The 15,658-nt window shown below is 33.2% G+C and overlaps 1 protein-coding gene across 1 annotated transcript in view; it reads left to right on the forward strand.

Annotated features, from left to right (window-relative positions):
• SYNE2 (spectrin repeat containing nuclear envelope protein 2) overlaps positions 1-15,658 on the forward strand; it is a 389,516-nt gene that overhangs the window by 73,679 nt on the left and 300,179 nt on the right. The window contains exons 3-8 of the mRNA XM_051973670.1: positions 8,191-8,252; positions 9,108-9,203; positions 9,304-9,381; positions 9,481-9,573; positions 12,102-12,283; positions 13,269-13,465. Of these exons, the coding sequence (XP_051829630.1) occupies positions 8,191-8,252; positions 9,108-9,203; positions 9,304-9,381; positions 9,481-9,573; positions 12,102-12,283; positions 13,269-13,465 (708 nt within the window). The remainder of the gene's footprint in view (positions 1-8,190; positions 8,253-9,107; positions 9,204-9,303; positions 9,382-9,480; positions 9,574-12,101; positions 12,284-13,268; positions 13,466-15,658) is intronic.

Below are 15,658 nucleotides of genomic sequence, written 5' to 3' on the forward strand. Positions count from 1 at the left end.
TAATTCCTGCAGAGAGAGGCCCAGACACACTTGGAAACCATCCCAGCTCCACCATGTGTTACTGGAACCTAGCCAGGTTCCGGCTTGTCCAGAACTTAAAAGCAAAAGATCTGAGCCTTCTCATTGGATAAACTAAACGGACGTAACCATCCTTGACCAATGGTCACCAATGTTGGCTGCCTCTCACAGGCACATTACTTCCTGCAACTTCCTGTATCCAAGGGTTCAAAGTCCATCCTAGAGATCAAATGACCTCTCCAGAGTCCCAGTTCTGGGAACAGGGATCATGTGACAATACTGAGAAATATTTCATCCAGTCAGTTCCATTCATACCTTTCAGGGTTGTTGTGACAATAAAATTAGTTAATATTTGTAAAAATTCTTTGCAACCTTGAAGCAATATATAAATGTTAACTATTATTATAATATTATATAATTATATATTGTATTATAAATTATATAAAATATATTATATATTGCATACATTATTATTATTATATATTATTATTAGAGTGGATACAAAATTCTCTCTAGGACTCAGTTTCCACATATTTTAAATGAGAAAGTTAGACTGTATCTCCTGAGATTCTTTTTGATTCTACATTGCATAAAGCTATTTGATAAGATCTGATCTAGGTGTGTATGTGTGTGTGTATGTGTGTGTGTGTGTACACAGACACATCCATATATATTCCCTATGCCTCACTTTTCCCTCCAGTCTTATTCCAATGTCATGCTGCCTCTCATTCTCTCTCTCTCTCTCTACCCCTTTCTTTCTCCCTCCTTCTCTCCTTTTCTTCTCTCCCCTCTTTCCCTCTTTCCCTGTCTCTTTATTTCTGTCTCTCTCTCTCACATACACACATAATATTACTTATATTAGGAATATATGAAAAATAAGGTTTGATTTTTTTACTTTGCTCCAAAATTTCCTGAAATCATTTGAGTATCATCTGGGAATGCTGTGTATGTATTTTGCACCCATTTTGTCCAAAATCATATTGACAGTGAGTAGCAGAGATGAGCTTCAAACTGTGCTTTTCTAACTCTTAAGGACAATGCTGTTCTTTCTATAGCAGTCTCTCCTCTCCTTCTAGACCAGTTATTAATATTGTAGATACTTCAACTATCAAATTATCAATAACACATTATCAACTATCAAAATATCAAATTGGGCTATCAGTGATTGAAACAGACTCTCTGCTTTATTTAATGACTTGAGTTGGCCCAGTTCTTCTCTCTGTTCATTATTAGACTTTTTGTGTCTAGTATCAGATATTAAGTGAAAGGCTACCTTGAAAGAGCATCACCTCTTATAGGAAATAGTACAAAATTAGTCCTAAGATCATTTCCAATTCCATCTTCCTGTCACTATATGGTTCCATAGTTTACTTCCATGTATAGATATTGAACAGGAGGAACATTATATGGCTAAATTTCTTAATTTATTTTTATGTGATGGATCCCTTTGGCAGTCCCTTTGGTGAAAGGAAATCAATGACCTTAAAATACATTTTTTCAAATTATTAAAACAAGTTTTTGGATCCAAAGTTAAGAACCCTGCTCCAAATCAAGAGGTACTTATCTTTTTCTGTGTGTTATATGCTTCAGTTTTTTTGATTTATCAACTCTGATGATATCTCCTATCTCTCAAGGTAATTTATACAGCATCATTTGTTCTCTGTCATTCTTTTTCATCTTTTATTCTTCCCCCACTTTCAAGTGTTATTTGTGTCTGCTAAGCTTAGTAGTAGTACTAACAAGATTCTACCCATCCTTTTTTTTTTTTTTTTTTTTTTTTTTTTGCTTTTTGTTGAGGCAGTTGGGGTTAAGTGACTTGTCCACCCTCACAAAGCTAGTAAGTGTTAAGTGTCTGAGGTCAAATTTGAACTCAGGTCTTCCTGACTTCAGGACTGATGCTCTATCAACTGCATCACCTAGCTACCCCATCTACCCATCCATTCTTAAATTTTATTTATTCAAAATTAGATGAGGTTTACTTTGAACATATATGGCAGTATCTTAGGAACAAGAAAGAAGTTATTCCTTCCTTTTAATATTTCATTTTCATCACTGTAATTCTTTAATATTTCAAAGAATTCTGATTACTTTGACATGGGTCATCCCTTCATTGATGCAAGTCAAAATCTCACTAAGCCGTTGTGGACAATTTAATTAATTTTTGTGATGAAACAAAATCATCACCTGGTAATTAACCATTTATTGATGAATGTACATATACTTACCTTGTCTCGTCTTTGAATGATAGATATAGAGTTACCCTGTTTATACTTGGATTCTTCCAGTTGAGTAGGATCTGCTAGAACCTGCACTCTGCTGGCAATGCTTTTAAGTTCCATATTATCTCCCTAGGAAAATCTTTAGAAAAGAGTTTTGGTACAGGACAGTACACCAAATTATTACTTTGTAACAGGATAATAATAGATTTTTTCTTACTTTTAACCATACCCCTAGTTAATGTAATTCCATTATATGACTTCATCCTGAAAACATGTAATAAAAGGAAAAACACTTTCTCTTCATTGTCAAGAGAATAATTTTATTACTAATTGAGGAAAGCAGTGGGTCTCCAGTGTATGTTTCAGTATTTGCACGAAGATATAAAAAAAGACTTAAAGATTCCTAAACATAAATCTAATAGTCTAAATTATAGAACCAGATTGTCATGCTATATAATTATATACATTCTCTTAATGGAATTAATAATAGGTAGGATAATTCACATTTCATATTAGAAAGGTGATATATTTTTTTTGAAGCCCAAAATTCTATATAGCTTGATTACTACATAGCATGCCTAAACTAATGTAGATGTTACTCTGAAAAAATAAGAAAAACAAAAGTATTAAACCGGGTCAAATTAAATTTAATAATATGCATTATAAATGTAATACATAATAAATGCCAAAATTCTGTTTAATCAGTCATTTAAAATAATATTTCATCCCCTCAATTACATGCAAAAATAATTTTTAACATCTGTGTGGGTTTTTTAAAACTTTTATTTTCCAAATTCTATCTTCCTCCTTTATTGAGATGGTATCCAAATTCTATCTTCCTCCTTTATTGAGATGGTATCCAAATTCTATCTTCCTCCTTTATTGAGATGGTAAGCAATCTGTAATGCAATTATGTAAAACATTTCCATATAGTCATTTTGTAGAAGAAAAATCAAAAGAAAAGAATCAAAGAAAGAAAGAGAAAATAGTATGTTTCGGTCTGTTTTCAGATAATATAAGTTCTTTCTTTGGAGACAGCATGTTTCATCTTTAGTCCTTTGGGATTGTCTTGTTTTATTGTATTACTGAAGATAGCTAAATCTTTCACATTTCTTCATTAGACAGTATTGCTGTTACTGTATACAATGTTCTCTGGTTCTGCTCACTTCACTTTGTATCAGTTCATATAAATCTTTCCAGGTTTGTATAACACAATAATATTCCATTACAATCATATATCATAGCTTGTTCAGCTATCCCCCAGTTGATGACATTCCCCTTAATTTCTAATTCTTAACCACCACCAAAAGAGCTGCTATAAATATTTTTGTATAAATAGATTCCTTCTCCCTTACGCCCAATATCTTCGGGTTACAGATTTAGCAATGGTATTGCTAGGTCAGAGGGTAAGCATGATTTTATTGCTCTTTGAGCATAGTTCCATATTGCTCCACAGAATTGCTGGATCAGTTCCCAACTCCACTTTCAGAGCATTAATATCACAGCTTTCCCATATCCCTCTAATATTTATCATTTTCCTTTTTTTTTTGTCGTATTAGCTAATCTGATAAGTATATTGTGTTACCTCGGAATTGTTTTAATTTCCAAATCAATCATTTATTAAATGCTTACTGTATTTTAGCCCCTAAATGCTAAGCATTAGAGATCCAAAGACAAAAGGAAAACAGTCCCCTGATCTCTTGGAGCTAACTTTCTATCAGGGAAGACAAGGATTGTGTCTGTGTGTGTATACATATATATATCTGTATACATTACATACACACACACACATACATATATAAATGAATTGTATTCAGTTCAGCTAACTTTGAGAAAGAAGAAATTAATAGCTGGGGATAACCAGAAATGCTTCATGTAGAGAGTAGAGTAGCACTTGAATTGAATCTTGAAGAAAACCAGAGCTCCCAAGATGTGGCAGTGAGGAGGAAGTACATTCCAGGAATGGTTATATACACTAATATATAACCACTGCTTATATACACTAGTATATGAGCAGAGAAGATAAGAGGTAAATGATATGTGTGCATGTAGAGGCAGATCTAATACCAGCACTGTTAGTAGTTTAGGTTTGATTATGAAACAAAAATGAGTTATTCTCAAGTCACTGAACAGTTAACAAAAAGATTACTTTGAGGTAGCAAGAAATCCAAGTCAGAGCAGCCATGTGGGTAGGATTTTTTCATGCCCTTAAGTGACCAAGAAACTGCTAAGGTAATCAGGGGCCAATCAAATTCCAAAGATAATTTTATTGCCTTTTAGGGAAACCCAATCTCTTGTTTTTGGAAACAGTGGGAAACACTCTGTCACAGTGAAGAAGAAATAGATCTGTATGGCTGGGAAACAAGAAGACTGGAAAGGTGGTGGTGGTGGTAGTAGTAGTAGTAGTAGTAGTAGTAGTAGTGGCAGCAGCAGCCAGTAATATTTATATGGAGCACTTAGGTGGCACAGGAGATAGAATGCTGGATCTGAAATCAGGAAGAATCACTTCCTGAATTTAAAACTGGCCTCAGATACTTTCTAGCTCTGAGCACTTGGGCAAGTTATTTATCCCCGCTTACCTCATCTGTAAAATGAGCTGGAGAAGATAGTAAAATCACTACTTTGTCATGAAATTTCCAAGAGAGGTCAGGCGCAATCAGATGTGACATAAAAAGACTAACAAAACATTGGTCATGGCACTGTGAATATAGAGGAAAGGCTGGGTGAGAGAGGTGTTATGGAGATAGAAAAATATGACTTGGCAACTTACAACTTAAGTGAGGTAAGTGAGAGTAAGTTGTCTAAGAGAACACCAGAGATGCAAACTTTGACTGAAAGTGTAATGGTACACTTGACAATAATAGGAAACTTCAGAAGAGGGATGGGTTTGGAGAAGAGCATGTTGAGTTTGAGATACATATAGATCATCAATTCAAAATTTCTGATAGATAGTTTATAGAACAGGATTGGAGCTTGTGTTCTGAGCACACTCCTTCTCTATCTACTCCCCATCCCACCTAAATCCCTTATTACTTTCTAATACAAACACAAAGGTTTTGACTCCACAAAGTGCTCTCACATGGCTTTGAAGCTATTACTAGAATGGTCCTGCTGAAATCTTGTTCTCTGGTCTATCTAGGCTCAGAGGTGTGCTTGATTCCTTAAATCAATCTTCTTTATTGAATTTTATCCAATGGCATTCACTCTTTCAACCTGATTTAAAACTATAACTGATTGGTTGATTCAACAGAAGCAGCTAGGAATTATCAAAGCTAATTTACATACTTTATTGATCCTGTAAATCAGCCCAAGAAGTTTTCTTACTGGATAAAGATGTTAGAATCAGTTACATTAATTGAGGTGGGGACTGTGAGATGCTCCTTTTACATGAATGATTTTTATATTTTTTGATATAGCTATTTACAACCTGTACTTATCCTTGAGAACTGCCTGTTCTTATCCTTTGACATTCATTAATTGGTGAATGGTTCTTGTTTCTCTATGTATTTGTATCAGTTTCTTACATATCTTGTATATTATGCTTTATCAGAAAAACATAGTGCAAAGACTTTTTTTCACAGTTAAGATTTCTTCTCTTAGTCCCCCCACTCCCTATCCCAAACTTTACAAAGAAAATAATGAAAGAGAAGGAATGTGATTATCACTAGTGGTTTTTAATGTTAGCATTGTAATTTAGTTCCATTGATCCTCCTATGTTTCCCTTGACCAGATTCCATCAGTGGTCTTTTTTTGTTTTCCTTTTAATATCTCCTTCGAATTTCACTTTCTGAAGGTAAAGTTTGTTTTGTTTACAACTATTCTCTACTTGGTATTATCCTTCTTACTTTTTTCTATACCTGACTGTTTCCTTGTTGAATTTGACATATTTCTATACATATGTGTTTGTGTGTGTATAAGATTGAGATTTAATCTCATTCCTGTTCACCTCACTTCTTCCCTGTTTGTTTACTATTATTTGCAAATATCTGATGATGAGAAATAAGTTCCACCTCCTTTTTCCTCATTTCTATACTAGAATATTCTTCTCATCCTTCACTTCCCCTCTGACTATTTTTTTTCTTTATCTTCTTAAAAATATCAGAACAGAACCAATATACTTTTTAGGTACTCTATTTTTCTTATTTAACTACTTACATGAAAACATTAAAGTTTTGAAGAGAAACATATTTATTCTTTTCCTATTAGAATATTAACATCATTGAATCTTTCCAATTGTTCAAAAAAACACTTTCTATATTTCTCTTGACTCTTGTATTTAGATTTCCAAAATTCTACTTAGCTCTGTTTTTTGTTCAAGAATGCTTGAAAGTTCTGATTAAATTTCATTAAATTTGAGGTTCATTTCTCTTCCCCTCCCTTTCTCCTCTCCAATAAGCTTATATACTCAGCTTTTCAAAGTAGATTATTCTTGCTTGAAAACTTATATCTCTTACCTTTTGGAATATTGTATTACAAGATTTTTCTCTGTAGTGGTTATTGCCAAGTCTTATATGATCCTTAGCATGGTTTCTTGATATTTGAATGTTTTCTTTCGACTTTTGCAATTTTCTTTTCCCCTTTGACACAGAATCTTTAGATTTTGGCTATCATATTCCTGAGATTATTCCTTTTAGGGTTTCTTAAAGGAAGTGAAAAATGGATTCTAAATATTTTCACTTTGCCCTTTGTTAACAATAGATCTTCATAATTTTCATTTATTAAACAATTATGATAATCCTTATGTTATTTCTTTTTAACTTCTTTTCTAGATGATTTTTTTTTTTTTTGGATAATAAATACCTCATATGTTCTTTTATTTTTTCAGTCTTTTGGTTTTTGTCTCATGGAACCATTTATTTCTCTTTGTCCTACAAAATCTATTTCTTGGGTAAGGGTTACCATATCCTATTCTAAACTATTTGTTGTCTTTCCATATCCAAATGAGAGGATTGCTTCTGCCTGGGCTTGATCTAGGTCATCTGTGTTCCTGTACTTTCATTTATCTCCTGGATTATCTTCATGTAAAGAATGTTGGTAGGATTTAGGTATCTCTGGATCTTTGAGATTCATAGCTCTGGATTATCAGGGTCCTCTATGTCATTAGAGAAAGAAATGATATGAACTTATGGACTTCTGTGACCTGCTATGTCAGGACTGGTCATTGCCATTCCCAGAATGATTGATTTCATTCAAGGAGTTGTTATTGCTACTGACAGTCACTTCCAGTGTCAAAATTTTAGATTTTTAATTACCTTAGAGCTTTATGATAGAAATAGTCTGCTATTATTGCCTTTAATTACAAAGTTTTGTGAAATATAGTTGTCTTTGGACTGCCTCTGGTTGCACACTGAGAGGCTTTCATCATTATTGGCTTTCTAGAAGTACTCTTTTATATTGTCCATGGTCTTCTCATGCCCTTTTTGTTCAGTTCTTGGATGGATGAAATATCTTACTATAGTTTTTCTTTGGATTGCTTGATCCTAATTGGGGATGACATTGCTTTTAAGCTTTTTCTGGAATAGGTGTGTGGGAGCTAGCCTCCTATCAATCATCTTATCTGGACAAAATTAGATTCTTGTTTAAATTGAAAAAAGAAGTTTTATTTTAAAAAAATTATCCTATGGCTCAGCTAATTAAATTCTATTCAAAGAGTCTTGTGTCCTATAAGAAACTGAACAGATAGAAATTTAAAAAAATTTAAAATGGCAACTATTTCATGATCTTTATTAATAGCTTTAGAAAAAATCATTATTATCATCAAATCTTGTTTTTTTTAAACAGTTGGTTTTTCTGATAATAATAATTTTCTGTAGTACTTTCTCTGTCCCTTTTAGAATCAGGTAAAAAATATAAAAAGGTGGAATGACTTTGAAGCTTTGGAACAGATTATGATGGAGAATTGGTCATTTCCAATTCACTTTTTAACTGTTGCTTTCTTTCTTTTATTCCATAGCTGAACAAGAACACACACAGAAGAAAACCTTTACCTGCTGGATAAATTCACAGTTGGCAAAGGTAAATGATAAAAGAGAAAAATCAATAAGAAGCTGAATTCTGAGGGGCTTTTTTTGTTTTGTTTTGTTTTGTTATCATCCTTAGTTTTTGCAGTAGATAAGATTTACAAATATTGATTTAGTGACAGGTTGTGGCATGCCTTCTTTGACAAAAGGTGCTGAAGTGACTGTGACAGATCTTTCATCAACTTTTCTGCTTCTTTTTCCTAACACCAAAAGAAAGTAATTCATGTTCAAATCGCATATGAGAGGGTGGGAAAGGAAAGAGGACAGCAAGAGATATAGAACTTATCCTGCTATTTTTGAAAATAAAGGAAAAAATGGGGGGCTGGGAAAGGTTACTTTTTAAGGCATTTATTTTGAACATTTGGCCCTGACAGTGACATTTTAAAAATATTTAAAATTGTAATGTTTCCTTTTTTATCTTGATCTCATTATGTTAGGTAAACAGAAATGTAATAGATGAAATGTAGATTTTCTGCATGTCTCTCCCTCTGTGTACCTATCTTCTATTATTATTCCAATTTCAAAAGGAGTCTGGAAGCTCCACATGGCAGTCTTTCTTCATGCCTATATGAATAAATGTAATTTTGTAGATTTTTTTTGGCACTTAAAAGTATATATTTTGCACCAATATCAATGTTAGATCCATTTCTGAAAGAATTTTCTTTACTAGAAATTTTCCATGAAATGAATTCAGTATGTTGATTTCTCTTAGCTTTTGTTTTCTAATAAAATAAATAGAAAGTGATTCCCTATTAAATAGCTACTTGTTTTTTTTTCCATTGATATTCTGAAAGATGTTGATTTTTGGACTGAAAAGTTTAAGTAACAATTTTTCATATCTTGTTTTCAGCATAATCCTCCTTCAGTCATAACAGATCTCTTCACAGATATTAAAAAAGGACATGTTCTCATTGATCTGTTGGAAGTACTCTCAGGCCAACAGTTGGTAAGGTTTTAAATAGCAATTGAAAGTTTTTTGTTGATAATTTTTTTTTCTAAAAAAACCCTTTCTTATCTGTGAATGACATTTCCCTTGAAAATGACAGGCTCGAGAGAAAGGATCTAATACCTTTCAATGCAGAAGCAACATAGAACATGCCTTGACATTTCTGAAGAAACGATCAGTAAGTATAAACTTAAAACTTAAAGTAAAACTGAATAATGGGAATAGGTTCATGTTATGAGATATTTTCTTCTTTTAATCCATATTTTTTTTCCCCCAGATCAAGCTTATAAATATTCATGTAGCTGATATTGTGGAAGGAAATCCATCTATTATTCTTGGTCTAATTTGGACAATTATATTACACTTTCATGTAAGTACTTTGGTGTGTGCCATAATACGTCTCCTTTCAGTAATAACTTATGAAACACAGTAAATGCAATGAAATACAATAAAAAAATATGAATTCACTCTTGAAATTCCACTGTGTGCTTGAAGTTCTGTTATTTTAAAAAGGTGTAATAGATATCATCTATAATGTTAATATTAGTGATAATAATAACAATTTTGTTTGCTGTTCATTTGTTTTCAGTCATGTTTGAGATTTTTTTTTTTTGAAAAAATACTGAACTGTGGCTTGCTCAGGATCAGGCAGGTCATAAATATCTGAAGTCAGATTAACTCAGAAAGATGAATCTTCCTGACTCTGGGACTGGCATTCTATTTACTATGCCATCTAGATGCCCGATGATAGTAATAACTCTCTTTTATATGGGTTACTTCAACTTGTGAGGTTGGTAGTAACAAAAAAAATTATCCTTATTTTACCTAAATTAAGTAGTCACTTAACTAAATTGTCATTTAACCCTGTGTCACACAATGGCAGTCCAGTCAAACTTAGGATTTATAGTTTTTCAATCTAATGATCTTTCTACCACACCTATACTTAATGTTTTTAAAGCTGTTTTCAAACCAAAATTTAACTCTAAACCAACATGGTGAGTTAGTTTGGCCATAATATATGTTTCAGATCATGTAATAGTAAGTTATTGAACATCAAGAATTGGAATACTGAAACCCAACTTCTTAATACATTGGTAGGGACTCTGTTTATGCTTAGTAAATACTTACAATCATGTTCTAGTAAAAAGAATATGGGATGTACTTACCTCTGGGCTTGAATAACTCACTTGGATACTTAATAATTGTGTTATCATAGGTTAGTTACTTCGTCTTTCTGAGCATAGCTTTCTCATCAGTAAAATCTAGATAATGGCCCTTGTACTATCAGGAATAGATAGAAGAGCTTTGGAATCAGGAAGAAATGGGTTCAAGACCTGCCTCTGACATTAACTGTGATACTGTGGACAAATCACTTATCTCTTCAATGCCATTGGCAACTCTTTAATACTGTAAGTTACATAAAAGTTGCCAATATTACACCAGTAGAGGGATTTTTCCACTCTGGGAACTCCTGATGAAATCACATTTTTGTACCAAAAAATGCTTGTTCTTTCTGTCTCTTAGAATTGGAATAAAATTTTAAAGTACTATATTAATGTGAACTGTTGTCATACATTTATATCTTTGGTAATGATATTAGGTCCAATATGTCCATTTGCACATAGATCCAATCAAAACATTTTCAAACTAGAGCAGAGCTTCTTATCCCAGGTCTATAAATTAGACCTCACTTGGGAATAGAATTATGAATAAATTTCAGGAGGTCAATGAACACGGAGAGGAAAAAATTTATATCTTTATTTCAATATAAATGGCTTCTTTTGTAATTCTTTGCATTTTATCTTATGCATTTTAAAATGTTTTTTCTGAAATACACTTCATCAGCCTGTCCAAGGGTCCATGACATAGGAAAAAAGTCAAGAAGCTATCTAGTGAATTCTATGGATTCACTAGACTTAATTCTTCTCCAACTCTTATAGCATGAGATTATAAGTCTTTCTGTTTATTCTAGGTTAGAGGTAAGCCAAGCCTTGGCATGAGTGCCAAAAGAGATTAAAAAAAAAAAGGAAAATAACCTATATGTACCAAAAATATTCACAGCAGCTCAGAGGGAAAAAAAAAAAAAGGAAATTGAGGGGATGCCCATCAAATTGGGGAATGACTCAATAAACTTTGATGTGTTTGTATCATGGAATATTTTTGTTCTATGGGAAATGATGAGCAGGATGATCTCAGGAAGAAAAACTACCCTGAAAAAGTCCTCCATGAATTCCAGCAAAGTGAAATGTTCTGTATGCAAAGTAATAGCAATGTTCCAGGATGACCAGCTATGAATGACTTCGCTATTCTCAGCAATACAATTATCCATGACTACTCTGAGAAACTTACGATAAAAAATCTTATCCATATCCAGAGAAGGAACTAATTGTGTCTGAATACAGATTGAAGCACTCTTGCTCTCGCTCTTGCTCTCTCTCTCTCTCACTCTCTCTCTCTGTCTTCTTTTTAACTTTTTTTAACTTAATTTTTCTTGAGGATTTTTATTTTCATTAGGGTGGGAGATGTAATTTTTTTCACAACTTGACTTTTATGGAAATGTTTTGCTTAACTTCACAAATGCTTTTTAAATTGTGAGTGAGGATAAGAGAGAGAACCCAGAACTCAAAAATTTTAGAAACAAATATAAAAAAATTGTTGTTTTTGAATTTGAATGTAATTGAGAAAAATACTAAATAAATAAAAAATAAATGTTGAGACCAAATTTGCTCTGGAAAAATAAATATAGAACATTTACTTGATATTTGTAATATTTTCTTTCATTATCTGACTTGATCTTGACATAAGAATAGGTTTTATAAAACTCTTCAATTATTTCCAATTTACAATTTTCAAAACCTTTATTCATTGAACATTAACTTTGGATTCTTCTTTCCATAGATTGAAGAACTGGCTTGGATTCTTTCTTGCAATTACAATCAACCTTCTTTGGATTGTGTGAGTGTTGTAGACTTATCTCAAACTTCAGGACCTCCTCCTAAGAAACGCTCTAGAGCACAGGCTAGATGGAAGATGTCAGCAAAGAAGGCCCTTCTCTTATGGGCCCAGGAACAGTGTACTATGTAAGTTACTTCTATGATCTGCTGTAATTACTGCAGATTCTGGTATAAATTGAAGCTTACTCAGCATTTACAACTCTTTTAGGTCAAAATTTGGAGGTGATTGAGAGCAGTCCTCATGGAAGCTGATTTTTCTGTCCTCATGGAAGCTGATTTTTCTGTCTTATAACGAGAATGTGTTGTTTCTCTTTTATCACCATGCAATCCCTCCTTTCATCCAGATTTGAGTTTAGATAGCCTGGTTTGCTTCTTGATGGATAAAAGAATGACCATCAATTAGGTGGCAGTTTCTATTCTTTGTTCTAATGAATTAGTCCTAGAATTAAACAGGAATCTGTCGACTTGGTGGGTTGAAGGATTAAGAATCAATCCATAGTTCCTGGATTCCTGGGGCTTTTTGATGATCTTAATCTAGTTTGACCATGGCTTCCCAGTTACCTAAGAGCATCAAATAAGACAACTGATGTAGAATTGGGTTCCTTTGTTCTTTTAGGCTCTTGCCACTGACCAAGTTATTCATATATGGTGATGATATATCCTCTTCATGTTAAGGCTAAGTATAGTGTCTATTCTTAAATATCAGTTCACCTAAGTATTTGTATTTAGCTTAAATAGTGAATTTAAATTACTTGTCAGGCCCATCCTACAACAGAGCTTTTGTGTAAGCTCTTTGAGAACAGGAACTATAAAAGAGAGGAGGAGGAACTTTTGGCTTTTTTGGTATCCCTAGTCCTTAGCAAAGTATCTGTTACATACTAGGCACTTAATAAATATTGTTTGATGGGTGATTAATCCTGGGCCTCATCAAACCTCACAGTTGCATCACCAAAGATACAAGCCAAATAGAGACTTTCCCCTAAAGCAGTTTATATTGTTCCTGTAAATAATAATTTGATTCTTCATTTTATTTACTATTTATTAGAATGAAATATGTTCTAATAAAGTTTTATAAAAATATTTGTCATATTTTCTTTTCTGTCTGTGATAGGCATGGATATGTGAATGTTACAGATTTCAAATCAAGCTGGAGAAATGGGATGGCTTTTTTAGCTATTATTCATGCTTTGAGACCAGACCTAATTAACATGGACAGTGTAAAGGGGAGATCCAGCAGAGACAATCTAAAAGAAGCATTCAGGATTGCAGAACATGAGCTAAACATCCCCAGACTGTTGGATCCAGAAGGTAAATGATCTCTCTTCTCTTTATTACTCTATAATTCTTTTTCTTTTTAAATCCTAACTTCTGTGAAATCCTAACTCTTGGTACAGATATACCATCCACTTATGTAAGTCATAACCCTTCCACATCTTGATTGACAATTTTCATGAATATCATGAAATGATTTATATTGGAGAGAAATAGCAGTAATAATATTTATGAAAGTGGAGGATTCACTTGGACCATTTATTGATCTTTAAAATAAAAACCAGCATTCACTCTGGCTTTTAAACTTCAATAATTTTAGAGTCTTCCAACCAAATGCCTCATCAGGGCATGGAAGAGGCCCTGGTTACTTGATTAGAGAAAGGGAGGAGTGATATATGATTCCATTCCAATCTTACAGGAAGTTTTCACTGTAGTACTGCAGAGATTTGTGCTTGGCTCAGTGCTGTTTTATCTTCTTGTCAATGTCTTGGATAAAGGAATAGATGACATGCCTATTGAATTTGCAAATGGCATCAAATTGGGAGAGAGATTTATCACACTGTAAGAATGGATCAAGATCCTAAAAGATCCTGATAGTCTAAAGCAGAGGTATCAAGCACATGGCTGTATGAAGCCCACGTGAATCTGAAATGTTTTTACAAAACAGTTAATGTTGTGATACGGGAGCCACCTGCCAGTGGCTTCTGGGGGTCTAATTCAGACCTGTAGAATGGTTCTCTTCATGTGAGAGGATGATGATGATACAAGGAGACTGAGAGGCAGTTGCTGTTCTCTGATCTCCCTCCTCTTCCCTCTTGCCTCCAATTTATTTCATTCCCAATCCACAAGGAACACCTGTGTCAGTAAAGGCTGCTTTGCAACTCCTTCAAGTGTTATGATTCACTATGGAGCTCTTGGAGAATTGACCTCCCCCTTCACTTAGACATGGTCTTTAACAGTTAAAAATACAATAAGATACAAATAAAGCACAAAATCAGTATGTGGCCTGTAGGAATCCTCATGTAGGGCTTAGTGGTCCTTATTTGTAGAACATTGCTTTAGGCAATGATGGCTTTGTTCTAACGCTACTAAAATGGAACTCAGTAGTGATAAATGTAGTCTTACCCTTGGATACAAAAAAATTTAGCTTTACAAGTATAAGATTGAGAAGGCACGCACAATGTTTTGTTCTAGGATCAATGCCAGAGAATCAGGCTTGGCACTGCAACGAAACACTTTTGAAACACAAAATAAATAAAAATGACTTTTTATAACAAAAGGACTAAAAGAATGTAATTACTAAAAACAAATAGTGCTCTTTCTCTCAACTCTGAATTCTCTAGGGCATTAATGCTGGTTTAGATATCATACTATGTCCAAAGGACAATCAAAGTGTATATACCCTTTGATTCAGTAGTACTATCACTAGGTCTGTGTCCCAAAAAGATCATAAAAAAAGAGAAAGAGACTTACATGTAAAAAATATTTATAGCAGTTCTTTTTGTGGTAGTAAAGAATTAGAAATTGAAGGGATACCCATCAACTGGAGAGTAACTGAACAAGTTGTGGTATATGAATGCAATGGAATACTATTGTGGTATAAAAAATTGTGAACAGGTAGATTTCAGAAAAACCTGGAAAGACTCACCTGAACTGATGCTGAGTGAGGTGAATAGAACTAAGAGAACAATGTACACAGTTAACAGCAACGTTGTGTGAAGATCAATTATGATTGACTTAGCTCTTCTCAGCAATACAATGATCCAAAATAATTCCAAAAATCTCATGTTGAAGAATGCTATCCACATCCCAGAGAAAGAACTATGAAGTCTTAATGCAGTTCGAAATAAACAGTTTTCACTTTTTTTTGTTTTTTCTTTCTCATAGTTTTTCTTTTTTGTTCTGATTTCTCTTTTCACAATATAATGAATGTGGAAATATTTTTTAATAGAAATGTAAATGTATAACTTATATCAGATTATTTGCCATCTTGGGGAATAGGAAGGGAAAGGAAGGAGGGAAAAAATTTGGAACTCAAAATCTTATAGAAGTGAATGTGGAGAGCCATCTTTACATGTAATTGGAAAAAATACTACTAAGTAGGAAAAATTAATATCAGAACTGTGATCTTTAAAATATACAATTGTATAAAAATAAAGCAATTCCACAAGGTAATTAGAACTCTGCCAAAATCAAGGATGTGAAGTACCCATAGATAAGGATTTTTAT

Source organism: Antechinus flavipes, chromosome 2, assembly GCF_016432865.1.
Source record: "Antechinus flavipes isolate AdamAnt ecotype Samford, QLD, Australia chromosome 2, AdamAnt_v2, whole genome shotgun sequence".
NCBI lineage: Eukaryota > Metazoa > Chordata > Mammalia > Dasyuromorphia > Dasyuridae > Antechinus > Antechinus flavipes.